The sequence below is a fragment of the Manacus vitellinus genome, unplaced genomic scaffold, assembly GCF_001715985.3.
Source record: "Manacus vitellinus isolate BGI_N305 unplaced genomic scaffold, ASM171598v3 scaffold_11_pilon, whole genome shotgun sequence".
In the NCBI taxonomy this organism is placed as follows: domain Eukaryota; kingdom Metazoa; phylum Chordata; class Aves; order Passeriformes; family Pipridae; genus Manacus; species Manacus vitellinus.
The window spans coordinates 12,478,710-12,496,105 of NW_021938895.1; the positions used below are offsets into that span (position 1 = coordinate 12,478,710).

Below are 17,396 nucleotides of genomic sequence, written 5' to 3' on the forward strand. Positions count from 1 at the left end.
AGATCTAGTGAGGCACTACTTTTACTTACTGTGAGAGCTAAAAGAAGATAAGGAGTGCAGTGAATGTGCAACTTGAAGGCCTTTTTAAAAAAAAATTTACCTCTGCCTTAGCAAAATATAGTTAAAGGCTAGTCTTACTCCAGTGTTTTAGGTCACAGTAGCTTTGCTCCAACAGTATGCTATTAGGACAATGGCTGGGTTATTTTATGCTGTTTTCCCTCATATTGCTATTGTAATATTGCAAAGTTGTAAGATTTCCAAATAGACTATTCTGAATAGGCTATTCGAGCCCACTTCTCCTTGTGAAATAATGAAAATATAGTCTTTGTCCAGTATGGCCCCTGAGAGGAGAGATATTTCAATGCATAGATGAAATATATAGAAAATGTGAAGAAGGTGAGAAAAAAAAGTGAAGAAACTTTTTCATAAACACTATACTAGTTGTCACAGTCTTAATTATTTATTGCTACCCACCTCATCAGGTTGTGGTTCTATGTGATACACTTGGGAGGTTTTTCAGCCTATGCTTTTTTTTCTTTCTTTTTTATTTTAAGTAGAAAGTAAGTTTCTTGTTGGTTTGCAGCTAGTGAGCAGTCCCATCCAAGCTGAGTACCTGCTATTATGTTAGTAGTAATGGTTTTGTTAGCTGTTCTTGAACAATGGAATAGTGTCAGAAGTGTCAAAAATAATTTCTTGATTTAGTTGATGAAAATGTTTCTTCTTTATTTTCAGTTAACTTCTCTCAAAGGCAAATAATTCTAATATTCAGCAGAAAGACACCATATCTTTCTAAAGGCTGACAGACAACTTTAATATTGATCTGCTCTGGCTTAAAGTGTAGAAATGTGGATGTCCTGAAGCGCTGGACAGCTTATGTGTTTCTGTATGTGAGATGTAATAATTCAAGTTTATTTTAAGTAGATACTTTAAAACCAGAACAGGATTACCAGGCTGAAGTGCTGATTGCCACAATGTGACACCACGATAAAAAGGGAAATACCATGTTTTGGTCAACTTACTTTTCAGATTGGGTTTTTTTTGGTTCTTTTTTGAAATGACAGAGGTCAGTTAAGAATGTTACATTTATGAATTATTATGTCTTTTTAAAAGTGCATTTGGATGATTGCTGTTGTTCAGTTTTCTCTTGTCTATACTTTCACAACTCTTGAGGCAGAGAGATGTGTGCTTATGTATGTAGAAATAAATACTCATAAGGATTTTTGATAGGTCATCATGACCCAGTTTCACTTTATAAATCTTTGTATTAGAGCAAAAAATTTGCAGCTGTTTAACCAAGAATGTTGTTTTCTGATATTTCTGTTAACTGTATAAGTGAAACTGCCATGGTGTGGTGGTGCTTTGGTTTTTGGTTTTTTTTTTGGTAACTCGATGCTTTCTTATACCTAGGAGTTTCTTTTACTGATCTCTTTCCAATAGTCTCTTGATTTCTTTTTTATTTTTTTAATTTTTAAAGTGCCCCCTTTTGTGATCATGACATTATGGTCATTATTGTTTCAGTATCAGTTATGAAATAATTTTTATTACAGTATGTGTCATTAGCAGTTAAAGGAATGATATTGTATTTCGCCCCTTCTAAGTCTTCAAGTATTGCTCTGGGCCTGCGTTTGCTTGCATGGCTCTCTGGATATCACGACTTCTAAATTTTCTTGCTTTTTGTAGTTTTTTTTTTTCAATTTTGCTCAGTGGGTATCTATACCTATTTGCTTTTGTTGCTGCCAATGTGCTAGTAACAGTTAAAACTCTTACTGTCTGTATTTCTTCAGGTCTTAAAATATTTTAATAACACCATCCATTTGGGCTTAGCTGGTGATCCGTTTCAGAACCTCAAAATTTATTGCAATAGGATCTCCATGTTTATTATTAATGTAATATAACCTTATGTCTAAGCATTATTAGTTACTGATTAGCCAGTTTTCCATACAAATACAAAAGTGGATAAGTTTAACTGCAAAGCTGGGACGGTGCCATGGTATGATTGTAAACATTGTATTATCATAGTGAGAGCATAGTAGGAGTCATATTATCCCTTAGTAAAGCCTATATGGCAGGATAGCTGTGTGTGCCTGAAGATGTTGGCTTTGTTACCATTAGGATATGAGCTCTTGAGAGAGAATGAAAAGATGAAACTTCCTCATGACCTAGACCACTAGGGATAAATTTTATTACCGATGATTTACAAAATTCTTTTACCAAGCTAGGAATACAGGAGTATTTCCTGCTTTATGGATGAGAAAATAGAGTTATAGTTGCTGAATGGCCAAATTGTTTCACCTCTCTAACAGATGTTCGATAAAACCCATTCTCTCAAATCTCCACTGTGTGATTTGGTATCAACTAAGAGCTGCAGCTATTGTGGCAGTATCCTGCTTTAGGATAGGAGAAAACAATTCTTATAATCCCCAAAGAAAAGTTACAAACCCACATGAGTTCCCTTGCAGCAGTGTGCTGCCGAAGTGGGGGTTCTTCATCTCCAATGTGTAGGTAGGGAACATCTGTGATTTATGAGGCCTCTGTTCCCATGGGCTTACACTGCCTGGGAAATATTGAGTGTATATATATTAAGTCATCTCATATTGGATAAACATCAATGTAAGAGCACCTTTTACATATACATTTTCTATGATTTAAAGAATTTTATCAATAGCCCCCTGAAGGCTTTCAAGAGTATGACAGAGATCAATGGTTTCCTTGTTCTTGTGTGCTGTGCAAAGATGAGAAATGGGCTTTCAAGGCACTGAGAAGGTATTTAAAAAAAAAGTGGGGAAAGCCACTAAACTGGCCTCAAAGAATCTGCTGGCTGAAGGGAAATCTTAGTGAGATAGGGAAATGAAAAATTAATGGAGGCTTACTTGTATGCAGTATGTTTGAGACAGCAAGAGCATTGCTCACCAGGTTATTTGAGCCTTAACTGAGTTCTTATTTATGTCTGTACATATATATATATATATATATATAACTGGAACCCATTTTAAATTGGCCAGTTCTTTCCTCCTCACCCTTCCAAAACCACAGATCACTGAAAAGTGGTTAGATTCTTCTATTAAAGGTTTGAGGATTTTTTTTCCTCCTTTTTTATACCACATCAATGGTGTGAAATCTTTCATTTGACTAATTACCTTTACTTAGTGGCTAGTCTGGCTTTATGTGAGTTAATTTGGACACACTTGGTGATCTCTTCCTCCTTCTGACTTAAGGGTAGAATACTCATATGGAATATAATGGCAAAGGGGGCTCCTGCTCCAGTCAGTTTGCATTGTGTAGACTGTGAGGAACTGAAAGCTCTGCATGGGACACTTCTCTACACTACCCATATTGTGGAATCTGCATCTCTCTATGGGCATGTCACACAAAAAGGGGCAGAAAAGATCTATCTATCACCTTACAAGGCATCTTTGTGTTAAATTTCTGTTTAAGTTTGTGTTAAATTCAGAGATTCACTACCTGAGAACTGTAATCTTTATGGCCTTAAAGGTTACACAGTCTTTCAAAATGTTTGACATTTTTTATTCAGTGCCTTATCAGCATAGAAATCTTTGCTATAGCACCGAGGAGAAGATGTGAAAATGTAACAATGAAGATGAGAAGGTGCCTGCATGAAATTAGGGCATGATACTTTGTTCTTCAGTTACTGAACTTACTCTTGAGTGAGTATGGATGAGGGTAACTTTCCACTGTGAAGGGTCAGGAGCAAGGAAGATATTTTTCCAGGTCATTTTGAAAGAGAGGAGATGGCAAGTTGCTAACCCCTCTGTATTCTTGGCTTTGTTGAAGACTAGAAGTGTGGTTTTGAAGTTGTGTGTATAGGTCATGGTCACACTGGAGTCACACTGAGGCAACAGAGTTATCTTGTCTTTAGATAACAAGTGTTTCCATGAGTCACAGAATTAAATTAGGTTTTACTTCCCCCCAGCCCCTCAATCTTTTTTTGTCATAGGTCTGACTGAGTTTGATATCTAAAAAAGAAGTTGGCTGAAGTTGAAACTTTCCTTATACTTGGATCAAGTATAAGGGCTCCCTTCTGTGGATATACTGGAATTGAGGAGTGGGGTCGAAGGCAACCATTCGGTGAGAGGAGGAGTAGGAGGATCTTCTTTAGAAACACCTGTTTTCATAAAGCACATTGGGACTTCATATCTATATTACCTCTACTCTCATCAAACTTGTTTGGAAGTTGGCTGTTGGGTTTGAGCACTGCTATTGAAGATAATTGAAGTTGGATTTCATAAGCTTCATTTCCTTTAGGAAGCTATGTGCATAAAAATAAAGTTTTTAGTGGCAAAGAAAAATTGTAAATGTGAACAGCAGGGAATGGCTGCATGTGGGAATGTCTGAGCCACTGGAGAGGCAGCAGGAAGAGATGAAGGGGTCATTTTGGCAGGCAGTGCTGTCTGGTATAAACCAGGGCTGTCTGAAGGCGGGAGTTCTACTTTTTTGTGCCTCTGAATTAGACTATTTCATAATAATTTAAAGTGTTAAAAATAATATTTTTTACTTTTCTCTTTTATGGGAGTACAGATTTTGAAGACTCATTTTCAGGGATAGGTCACTAGCATTTCAGGAAGAGCCACATATGGCAAGAAGGTAAATTCAGTCTTGCTGCTGAACTTAGACTTGGCCTGCCCCCTTCTGCTAGCAGTGGTTAGGGCTTCTTGTTAGTGCTTGTGAAAAAGACTGTAGCATCCTTTGCTGCCGTGCCTGTCTCACTGGACCTTGGTCACAATCTTTACTTGCAGGGAAAAGGTGCTCTTGAGGTTTGCCTTAAGTTTGGAATTGCTGAAATCTGTCTTGGGCTGTGTTCATTCTACGCATCACAATTTTAATGACTAATGTAATGTCCCTGGGTTGCTGCAATGTTGAAAGGGTTTTGGGGCTTCTCCAGTTTCCAGGACTGGGAATAAAGAGTTTTAAAACCTGCAGACTTTGAAGTCTTAACCAGTGTAGGAGAATTGTTTTTGTCAACACTTACCACAAGTTGTCTTAATGCTTTCCTGAAATCCATGTGATTTCAGGTTTAGGCACTGCAGGATATAACTGAAGATACAAAAGTTTGTAATTCTATCAACAGTAAGAATTGTTTGATCCAACTCCAGCAAAAATGTTATGTGACATAATACCTCTGAAATTGCTTGAGGGGTTAAGAAATTACATTGCAGCATGAGGCTTGCTCTACTGAGTAAAGAAACAGCTAATTAATGAATGTGTGGGGGTTTAGCTTTTCTTTATATTTTCCTTCTCCTGTTCTTTCCCCTAGGAATGTTTCGGAAAAATGAAGACTTGACTCCATCACAGAGGTGTTTGGCTGTAAGGTAGGCTTTCTCACATTTCTGCTTTGGGGCTGTTTTGTGTGCTTTATTAATGCTCTGTGCATTTTCTACAGTTCACATTCAAGACAGAGAGTTTACAAGCTCATGTAAAACAGATCCATGCTTTTTATATTTGTAGCTTAATTTGTACATCTGTTCTTCCGAAAAATATCACTAGAAGTAGGTTTTATACTTATTTAGGAAAAGCATTATAAGTTCTATGCAGTGTATGCAAATTAATGTCATATCAGACAGGAGACTAGTTAACAATACACATATGAAGTAGCTGGTGAAGAAACATGCTTGTTTAATTCTGTTTTTCAGTATTTAACTTACCCTTTCTCCTTTCTTTATTCAGGAGACTTGAAAATACTGTGTTGTCTTGGGCAAGAGAGGCTTGATTTGAGACATTTGCTTTAATTGAAATTACTGCCAGTTAACACAAGGCTTTGTTTATTGATTCAAAATAGAGAACTTAATACAGTTGAACAAACAGAGAAACAGCCTTCCCTTTCCTTCCCCAGGCTCAGCTTCAGTCAAACACCTCTGCTGGGCAAGGACAGGGTCATTAGAGTTCAGGAGGTCTGTCTGAAAATGCTCAGTATGGATTGGAAAGAAATTCTGTGTGTAGAATGTTTCAAGCTGTGATTACAGAAGACACATAAACTGCTTTCGTACATGTGTTTTTTACTGCAATCAGAGTAAGAGATAACATGGAGTATGACTTTTCCTACTGTGGAAATTCTGTAGAACTACACATCCCATCTCACGAGTTGCTTGTCTTTGAATTACAGACGCATGCCAAGTCTACTGGAGTATTTAAGTTACAACTGTAATTTCATGGGTATCCTGGCAGGCCCGTTATGCTCTTACAAAGACTATATTACTTTCATTGAAGGCAGATCATACCAACTGCAACAGTCTGAAGCAAATGGGAAGGAAGATACAAAATATGAACAAACGGATCCTTCCCCAAATGTAAGATGTATGACTCTTGCAGTGCTGATGCTTACGTAATCATTGCATGAAAAGCTTGGTTTGCACTCTTCATTTACAGGCATAACTTCTGAGCTCTATCTGGAGTTCATTCATCAACAGAATACTTTCCTGCTCAAAAAGTTATATGCTTATTTTTTTAAGGCAGGTTTTCTCCATGGTTTCCAGACTGGATCTTGTGGATAAAAACAGATTAAATTGGAGCTTCCTAACAAGCTTATATGGTAAAAAGCCATCTTTAAATTAAAACAGTTCATGCACGTTTCCTTCAAAGCATATACTGTACTGAAAAAAAGTCCTGGTAAGGAGAAAGTGCACAATTTGTTGTTTGAAAGCTGATGAGAGTTCCAGCAAGGTTTCATGAATGTTCTCAAATTATGTTGGTTTTTAATGTTTATTTGCAACAAGTCGAAAACAGTCATATGTAACAAATTGAAAAACAGTCAAAGAGAAATAGTTTCATTTTTTTAGGCTTTGAATCATGTAGAGAAGAGATACTGAAGGTGTAGTAAAAGGTATACTAGCCATAACACTATGAATAGTATTCTTAGCCACATAATTCTTTTTTCTCCTTGTTCCTCTACTGGAAAAGAGACCAAATGGATAAATAAATAGTCCAGTTGATCATGCCTAGCAAGAGAGATTGTATGACCTGAATTAAAATCAAAAGCTCACAAAGCTTGTTACTTTTAAAATTCAATCCCATTAGTTTAATGATCAGAGTACTGGGTATTATCTTTTCACTCTTTTCATATTCTCTTAAGTAGAAGTGATCAGACATGTACATTTGTGTGTGCCTAAGATAATTATTAACACACATAAGAAGCAGAATTATCATGGGGTCAGCTGTAACACTTCAGATAGATGGCTTTTGCTAATTCCAGTGCCAGTTACCCATGTTCTTCTTATCTTGTGGATCACCAACTGTTGCTGGAGCAGATGAAGGCGTTCCCACACGTAGCTGCTTGTCTCATCCTGCCATCTAGAGATTATGTCCCACAGCTGGGCCGACAGGGAGTGCTTCCCCATCAGCTGTGGCATCTCCAACCACTTCCACCCTTTGAAAGTGGATGAGGGTTCTTTGCAGTTCCATTCTACCCATCTGATGTGGTTGTAGTAACTTGCACCACAGGAATGTAAAAGAGTGGCTGGAGGATGATAACACTTCAGACTGCTCCACAAGTTGACAAAGCACAGAAGCTCACACAGGTGTGCTGTGGAGCGAGTAGTTAGGAAGGGTGAAAGACAGGGAGAATTCTTTGCATCGATTGTGGCACCACATGGTCCATACTCTGCATGGATGTGTTGTATTGACAAAATTGCAGACACTTCTTTTGTTTCTAAATGTTGTTTTGGCTCAGTAAAGTCCGTGTACTAAAATCCTATTTCTACAGAAAAATGTTATGTAGTAAAATTATTGCAAATATATGGAATGAAACCAAATCTGCCCATATCAGTACTTTCCAGACATGCATCTACTAATTGCCTGATAGGATTTTCTGGCTTTTTATCACATAATCTTGCTAGCAATCTGGACAAAGTCAATAGGAATAAATGTAAACCTATGATGGCTTCTTCTTTCAGGTAAGCGGTTTTCCTTAAAACAATTGCTCTTAAGATGCTTGAAACTTTTTGCAATTTATGCTGCATTAGCTTTTGACATAAAAACAAAGAGAAGCTGTTTATGCTCTTGATACTCTATCTGCCAACTGGTGTTAGAGAAATTTGGCTGCATTTTATAACACCAGTGAGTATTGTGTGCTTTGGAGAAATATGAATGATAGCATTTCACTGCATTTGCTGCATCAAATAAAATATTCATTGTCTTGTTGTAGAAGAATGTTTAAATACCATTAACTTTGTATAAATACTTAAAATTCTCATGTTATTATTTCAAGAAGAATAAATTGTTAGGTAACTATAAAAAAGAAATTAAATTTAAAGGGGATCAGCAAATGTTAATGTAGTAAATGAAAAGAACGATCCTTGAGCTGAGTTAGAGTAAGTTTAATTTTTTGTTAAATATAATTACATAACCAAAGTAGTTCATGCCAGCCTCCTCCTCTGTAATGTGTGTTGACTGCATGATGTTAACTTGGTTTAGTATTTTTGCTGTGTTCATTGCATGTTAAATGAATCAAGTCACCATATTAAAACTTACTTCTTATATCCCTCCTATTGTGCCTTTTTGCAAGCTATCAGTTGTTGGTGCTCAAAGTGGTGTCAACTCTCAGAAATTAATATCTGTCTTTGTAAGTTTCTTTTTATTATGGCTACCCTTAGATTCCTGTCAGCAGATATCTGCTTTTTTGCTTGTTATGCAGACTCTTCGTACAGGTTTTAAAGTTCTTTCTTAATTACCTATAATTTTTATCTGAAGTACCCACCTCCCCCACATCATGTGCTTTAATATAGTTCAATATTACACTGAGCTTCTTGTTGATTATCAGGCAAGAAGTTCATTCAAATAAAAATTTTAAAGATTCCTCTCTACTTTTTTGTATCTGTTTTTATATATTATACATGTTTATACAGTAATATATTTCTAAAATTCCTGAACTCTGTGAGTGTTTTAGCTTTATTTCTTCAATTTAAAAGCTGTTCCTGAACTCCTTTCTCAAATTAGGTATCTAGCTTTCAACCTAATTATATTCCCATCTAATTTATGCACATTTAATTGTGTCCTGGCACTGTCTTCTAGCTTAAGTACCTTTTCCACTTCCCAGTGTTGACCATATTTGATATTTTTATACAGGTATGCCCAGTTGCTCATCAAAACTAAATGAACCAGGACTTTCTACCTTTTTGTTGTAAAATAATTTGTATGTGCTAATTCATGTCAGGTCAAACTTATCCTGCATCTTATGGTCTTTTAATTCCTTAACAGACCAGTTATTTTGGTACGTTGAAAACTTTAAAGAGCAAATGAAATTAAACTTCAAGTTATTTCATCCTTGTAAAAACTGACCAACGCTCCTATGAATGTGCAATCCAGTGATTGCCCATTTATGCTTTGGCAAAGAAGCTTTTATTAATAACCTGGTTAATTAAGTAATAGGAAGTGAATTAATGTTTTACCAAATGCATTTCTATAGGTAATTGAACTGTAGGGTTATGTTGGTGTCAGTGCACAGTGTTGTAGCCTGGTTCAGATAATTTGATCTAACCTGACTCTAACTTGCCATTAAAAACGAACCAAACAAAAAAACCACTCACCAAAACACACCAGAGAACAAAACACCTCCACTCCCCCTAAAGCCCCCAACAACAACCAAATAAAAAACCCCACATAAAATGCCAAAAATCGAGGTTTTCATCTGATTTGTTTCTCTAATGTAAGGAACAAGAGCCAATCCTGCAGCCAAGGAGTGGAGGCAGGGCAGAACTGATGCTTTGCATTGCAGCTTGTGTTTGGTTTGTCCTTCAGAAACTCTGCTTAAACCAGTCTGGAAACTGCAGCTCCCAGACTTTGTAGAGGCAAGATATTTATCTCCACCACAGTTTTCTAAGGACACTAATATCCCTGATACTGATTCCTGTAAGTGGTATCAGCAGGCTGGGATGTATAATTATTGAGTGAAGTAGTATAATTTAAAAAAAAAAAAAAAAAAGAAAAAGTTGAATTTGTGGCAGAGTCCTGTATGAGTTCATTATTTTTTCTTAAGGTAAATTTTGTTGAAACCAAACCTTAAAAGGAGGGTTCACACCTCCACAATTTAGTTAAGAACCTTCAGAGAGGTACTAAACAGATTTCGGGTTGAATGGGCAGATTAATGATTTTTATTTACTAATAGAAAAATTGATAAACAATGGCAGAGGCACAAAGCAGGTCTTTAAACAGACATAACATGACTTATAAGTTGCCAAAACAGTTTTTTAGACTTTATGGTGACTTTCAGATGGAAAGCACCTATTTTATATATTCATGCTCATATTTTGATTGTTAGTGTTACCAGATTATAAATATTGTTTCTCATGTGAAATTGAACATGACTTTTAATTGTAGCTTAGACTTTGAAGTTAAATTGTTGCAGCTGTCTTCAGAACTTTGGGGTGATTCCTTTTGGTATTTACAAACATCAAACTTTTGCATTTATCAGGTACTGCATACCAGAATTCAAGATTCATTAGTGTTATTATTAACACTGATTTTAAGAACATAACTTTTTCAGGAATTGAAATAGAAATTAAAGCAAACTGAACTTTGCTTCTGCTCTAACAGAGAGAGAGGTGGAATAATAGTTCTAGAATAAGAAAGGAACACTTTTAGAAAGTTAACGCCCTTCATTTTGAACTCTTGTTGTAAAGTATTCAAATGAGGCTTATTAGAAAGCAAGTAGAAACAAGTAATTAAACACCAGTTTTAGCCATTAATTGGTAGCTGCCTCCTGAATTTCCCAGCTGTGTTTTTTTAAATAGCTGTGATTCCTGATCCTCTCTGAAGTATCTTCTGAGATGAGCCACATGAAATATGTGTAATATTCAAAAATATCCTCACCATTTTACAGCTTTGCCAAGTCAAATTTTTTATCAGGTTGTATCACCTGTATCATCTGTGTGACTGGGTGAATCTTTGATACTGTGTGTCTTGCCAAAGTCTGTGTTTTCAGTTGGATGTTTAATGCTCCATTCTGTATCATGAAACAGAATTATCCTTTATTTTGGAACTAGATATGTGAAGCTGAACTCTCATTGAAGCAGAATGTTATCTTTAAAAGTTTGGGCAGGTATACTGGAAACAGCATGGACAGAAAAAGGATTCTGATTATCTTTTTGTTCTGATGCTTCAAAGAAAAATAGATTGTTTTCTTTAGTTTCTGGAGAATTTTAATGTAAATTAAAACTGTAATGTTTAAATATTGAGGTTACTTAAAATAAAAACTTTAAAATTACGTTTTAATGAACCAACTCTCAAACTTCTCTTTTGTTGGTACTTGGTTAAAGTGTTACCATGTTCTGTGAAAGTTCCTAAAGTATCTGTCCTTGGGGTGTGGATCAGACTAGTGATTTAGAGCAGTCACTCTACGGTTTATAATAGAACCATAGAAATGTTTTCCTAAAAATAATACTGATTCTTTACTGTGCTGGTTATAGATAGCAAAGCTGAGTTTTGAGAAAATCTGAGGAGGTCCTACCCAAACAACATAATTTTACACATCTGTGAGCATATTATTTGTCCCCTTATAGCTTGATCATTCTTGTTGGGAAAACAGATCTATATAGAACTGAGGTATTTTGGCTGAAAATTCATAAATTATTTCAATATTTTAGTTGGTTTAGCGTTTAAATACTGTAATAATCTAGCAGAGATGATTGCTATATTAAGTTGGGCAGCAATTGAACATCTGCATTATGCCAAAGATTACTGAAAATAAACTGAAGCTTTGCCATTGTTTTGGCATCTCTACAGTAGTTGTACTCTGTCCTAGATTATATGTTTTGTGTTATGATGTCTTAAAAATTTACTTGCTTCATTACTTTGGCAATGAAATAAGAAAAAAAATGGAGCTGCAAAAGGTGTTCCCATTATTGAAGGGTTTTTAGGGGCTTACTGTAGTCAGACTGGATTTGTTGTGTTTGCCAGGAGAAGGGGTGCTCACAACTTGATCAATGTAACAATATTCCTTGAGTCTCTGTAAAATGTTACCAACTATTTTAAAGTTGGTAGTATATATTACAGAAAAATTGATATACATTTGTATCTGTATAGGGAAGGAAGGTTATAATTTTCCTTTGTTTCCAGAAGATAAAAAAAAATGAAGCTTACAAATTCTTCCATCTTAAACTTTCAGATAGCTGTGGCACAGAAACTCTTGATCTGTGGACTGTCCCTATTCTTCCACATGACTATTACAAAAACTTTGCCAGTGGAATACAACATTGATGATAACTTCAGAGCTACAGCATCATGGCCTGTAAGGTTTTTCTACCTATATGTGTCTCTTATGGCTGCCAGACCCAAGTATTATTTTGCATGGACTTTAGGTAAGTATATATTTAAAAATATAGTAATAACAAAAAGAGCACGTGTTGAGTTTCATTTAAGATGCTGCACACTTAAGCATATATTAAAAAGTGGCAGTGCCCTCTTGAGGCCTTAGGAAAACCTGATTGCATTGAAATATTCTGAGGTATTGGCAGAGTATATTCCATAGTGTCTCTCTCTTTGAGAAACAAAAGGTACCAGAAATGTAAGCACAGTGTTGCGTCAGTGTTGCAAATGAGATCTTAGTCTCCTTTAGAAGTCTGAGTGAAACTTTAGGAGTTTTGGGGGGTGGTAGTGTTTTAATGAGCAACAACTTTAAAAAATAATAATAATAAAAAAATAAATCTAGTTTAATGTACAATCCCTCTTTTTTTCTTTTAAATTCATTTTGATACCTTGATTTTTGGCATATCTTTTGGCAAAGTTAATTTTTTGTGGTTAGTAATTTGCTTGATGTTACTCAAGCATGAAAGAAAATGAATATATTGAAATTCAGATGTATTGTACTTTTGCTAATAGTAGGTGGCATCTGCAGTACTGTTTTCAGAATCTGATGGGTGTCACTTCAGTTTTAGTCTTTGTTTACTAAAAGTTTGGATGATAGGTGAGAAAACATCCTTAGTAATTGATTTAAACTTGAATAAATTATATAGTTTAAAGAACCTTTTGTGTTTCACTTCATGTTATTTGAAAAAGACAACACATACAACAGAAAAATACTTTATTCGTGTAAGTTGACATCTTGGAAGTGGCTCACACAACAGATTTCATCAGCTTCCTCCTCCTCTCCAGTTTTACATATTTGTTTCATAATTCTTTTGAGAGAGAATCTGTGGGAACAATGCAATAAAGAAAGCTTTAGTGTAGCAGAGCAGCATGACTCATTTACAGCTGCTGGTTTCATTCCTGGTCAATGAATGAAACGCTTTCAGCTTGTCTGGATATAGTAATTCTGGGGCTTGTTGTGGAATGAAATAATTTCAAATATTCTGGTCTTATGCACCCGTATCATCATCTGTAAATCATAGGAGTCATCTGAAAAATGAATAATCTTAGTTGGTGGGATTTTTCCTTTAATACTTCAAATAGACTTGTCCTTATGCACTTGCTAAAAGTATAGAGCTAGCATTCCTTTGGTAAAATACCAACAAAAATAAACGATGCCAACTCTGTGCTTTTAGTTTGCTAAATATCTTTTTTTAAACCTTCTTCCTTCCACTTTGTCTCATCTAAACTTATATTGGTAGGAGTAGAATATGAAGGGGCTTTAGCAGTTTTACTGGATGTTATGCTGTTGAGTTGTATGCTACTTCAGAAAAAAAATTGTTAATAAAATAAATTACTTTAAAGAAATAATTACTAAAATGGTTGTGAATAAAATGAGTAGTTACTCTAGCTGTAGTCTTTGTACTTTAGCTAGCAAAAGAGTATGGGATTTGTGTCTTCAGCTGTTTCTAATTGAGCATAAAACCATTGCCTAATATTTGAAGTTGACATCAGTGACATCAGATGTAGGGCAGCAGATTTTGTTGCTTTCAAAGATGCTTTTTTAAAAAATTTTCACAAGAAAATAAAAATATTATAAATTACCCTGTATTCAATGAAATGTTACAAAGCCCTTTTCCAAACTGGTGGATAACAGGAAAAACTGAACTTCAGGAAAGAAACCGTTTGTGTGTTTGAGTCAATTGTTTCTTATACTTTCCAAATACACAACATTAATACCTTCAAAAAGTTGTTGAGAAGAAAGGAAATTACAGAAGATACAAATTTTTCTTAACATGTGACTATTGTATGAAGTAAATTCTTTTCAATGTGGTAATAAAACCTGTGCAGTATCTCCCACATTCCTGGCTGTAGTTGAAAAGGTCACAATCTAATTACAGTGCTTTAGATGAATTCTGAGCTAACAAAGAGGGCCCTGTAACTAGAGGACTAGATCTGTATGGCTTCTGCAGAGCCTCTTGCCTGCCTTAATTCCAGTTCCTCAGGACTCCTGTGACATGGTAGAAGGGCTGGCATTCTTCTGCCCATGGTCCCTTAGCCATCCATGTCAGTGGTTGGGTTCGTGCCTCGTGGATGTGTGTCCATGTTTGGGTGCATTCCACCAAGCGCCTGGTTCAACAGAGGGAACGCTTGGGAAAAAAAACCATCTCATTTCCTTGCATGTGGCCATCCTAATTTGAACAGCTGAGGAAATTTTAATGTCTGAGCTAACAAAGCTCAGGCAAAAGTAATGACTGAAAGGGGCAGGCAGCAGAGATCCCTTGGATTTTCCTGTGTAGTCTGGATGACAGCAGTGCTTTTTCTCCTAGGCAAAAACATTGTTTGCTTTGAACTATCTGACCTTTGACGTGCAGTGTAGACACGTCACATTCAGAGGTGTTAACAGTGACCTTGTTCCACTAGTGGAGGTTTGACAAATTCTGCATCACTTAAAAAATTACTGTTTTCTTTTGTTAGGGTTGCACTGCTCTGCATGGGGTGCTGTGAATGTGCACCTGCTTGAAGGGAATTGTGCAATTTTATATTTATGCATTAAACATTGCTGTTGCTGCATAGTGAAGACCAAGGACACGCATCTGAGCGTTGAGCTGCTGTCTCAAATCATTACAACCAGATACTGTTTCATAGTCTTGATGCATCTTATTAAGTTTGTTTTTCTGTCAGATTGCTCAAGCAAGTCTAAGTAGATGCTATGAGAGAGAGGGAACACCTGTACTGTGAAGTAGATAGTGCTGCCTTTCATTCTTATGCTTTTGTACAAGTTTTTGAATTGAAATCCAGTATGTTGCTTGGATTGTTTTCTGTTTGTTCAAGTGATCCTCAGTATTTAAAAGAGAAAATAAATGTAGCCTTTAAGGTGTGATAAATACTTTTAACAAACTACATGCTGTGTGATGCACAATTTGTAATACAGGTGGTTTATAATTAATTTGTTTCTTTTTGTTTCTTTGCAGCAGATGCAATTAATAATGCAGCAGGGTTTGGTTTTAGAGGCTATGATAAAAATGGAGTTACACGTTGGGATCTAATATCAAATCTGAGAATCCAGCAAATAGAGGTTTGTTTCTGGCTCTTTTAAAAAAACCTACATGCCCATGTAGGTAGTTGTTTGTAATTTCAGTAACTTTCCCTACGCATTTTGTTCCTTAAGGCAGTGAATACGTTTTAAGTCAGAAATGCTGTGTTCACATCCTTAGGAAAGGATGGAAAATAGTCTGTTTTGAACATGTTCTACTTGTCAGTTGTCTTCCAAAATATTTTGTGGTTATAAGTAGTTGAGCAAATAACTTATTCAACTCATCACAAAATTGGTGGGGGAGGGTTTATAATTTATACATGAGAATTTTGAAACACTTTATAACACTTTATGATTATAAAAATAATTAATTTTTTTTACTTTACAGTTTTCCACAAGTTTCAAGATGTTTCTTGATAACTGGAATATCCAAACAGCTCTTTGGCTCAAAAGGTATTTATTTCTTAAAGGAAAGCTTTTTTCCACTGAAATTTCTTAGATAAATATTTCTTTGAAGATGATGTAACATTTAAAGCTAAAACCCCACAAAACATCAGTTGTTTAGCAACTCCACAGGACATTCTTCTTGTAATACTTGAATTAAAGCCTCTGAATTTAAGACTTCACTCTTAGTGTAGACTGTCAGGTTATGACAGAAACAGTTTTTCTTCACTGGCCAAAGGGAACATAAAACTGTTAATCTGTGGAGGCGTCTTTTTTCCTCTCTTAGCATTCAAACCAGTGCATGTTGCTGAGAACAGCAGGCAAAACCTACATCTCAGCCTGTGAAAGCTCTGCATTATTTTTAGCCAGATAGTGATATAGGAACTTCCATACGTTTTGTGAGAGATCTTTCTGTGCTCCTTCCATTAAGAGTTGCACAAGAGACATCAAACCCTACAATGTGCTGTCAACAGAAATTGCAGATATCCCTCAGCTGCACTCTTTCCTTGTCTGGGAAACAGGTATAGTGTCCTGTGAACTACATCTTTCTACTTCTTTGTGGTAACTAGAAAGTAAAAGTGTTCCTGAGTAGCATGTGAGTGTTGTTTCCCTTCTTCCAGTCTGTTGAGTTGGATCTCTATCAATAGGTGCAAGTTTGAGACCCTTATCTTGGGATCACTCAGAGGGCTTAACCCCTTATTCTAAGATAGCTGGCAACAGGATGTTTCTTCCATCAAATTTCTTCATAGTGTTTTCTCTTCCTTTCATAATTTCATCCCTAAATATTTTGCTGACTCAATTAAAAACAGAAATTGAGTTTTATGTGATTATTCTGGTTGGCTCAATGGTCAACAGGATCTATTGCTAAGACAATGAACAAAGAAGAATTGCATGTTTGCAGGTATTGAAATGTATCATTTAATAAAGAAAATAAGTTATCTAGCTATTTTAATTTAGTTAGAGAACAGAAATTTATCAGTATTAAAACTTAACAGGAAAAGGATGTATTTCAGCAAACTTTCAAATCTCCTAAATTATTAGTGAAGAAGCATAACACTTCTGCTAAGAATTGAAAGAAAAAAAATTCAAATCAGTTGCTCAGAGTGACAATAAAATAAGATGTGAAGAAAAATTAAAACATCTCCTTTAATAAATATTTTTTAAAACAATAGTAGAAGAATCTTTGAGGATAGTCTTAATCTTTGAGGATAATCTAATTTTATTCTACCACAGTGAAGGGGAGAAGGGTGGATGTTTTCTGGAGGTTTTGTTGCAAGTAAGATTGTTTTAATTGATTGTATATGAGGTCCATAGATAGTGTTAGAGAATATATATTATATTACTAATAATTTGGTTGGTTGCAATGCTACAACAATTAGAGTGGAGCACAAGCTTATGTATTACTTTAAACATCCACTTTTAATGCCTCACCTTTTTACCATTTATAGAAGTACCTAAACTGTTAGCCATTTATCTCACATGAAATAGCAGACATCAGCATTTGTTCTGGTTTTTTCTGATACTCTCTAAAGCAAAACTGGACCACCAGAATCACAGGATTTAAACCCTGATTGTGTGTAAAAACAAACTCCTTGTAAAAAACACAGTTAATGGAGCTACAGAT

General features: G+C 35.6%; 1 protein-coding gene across 1 annotated transcript in view; it reads left to right on the plus strand.

Moving 5' to 3' along the window:
- MBOAT2 (membrane bound O-acyltransferase domain containing 2) overlaps nucleotides 1-17,396 on the plus strand; it is a 77,509-nt gene that overhangs the window by 52,421 nt on the left and 7,692 nt on the right. Inside the window, exons 5-9 of the mRNA XM_008932711.2 lie at nucleotides 5,273-5,327; nucleotides 6,119-6,302; nucleotides 12,113-12,305; nucleotides 15,267-15,370; nucleotides 15,717-15,781. Coding sequence (XP_008930959.1) covers nucleotides 5,273-5,327; nucleotides 6,119-6,302; nucleotides 12,113-12,305; nucleotides 15,267-15,370; nucleotides 15,717-15,781 — 601 coding nt within the window. The remainder of the gene's footprint in view (nucleotides 1-5,272; nucleotides 5,328-6,118; nucleotides 6,303-12,112; nucleotides 12,306-15,266; nucleotides 15,371-15,716; nucleotides 15,782-17,396) is intronic.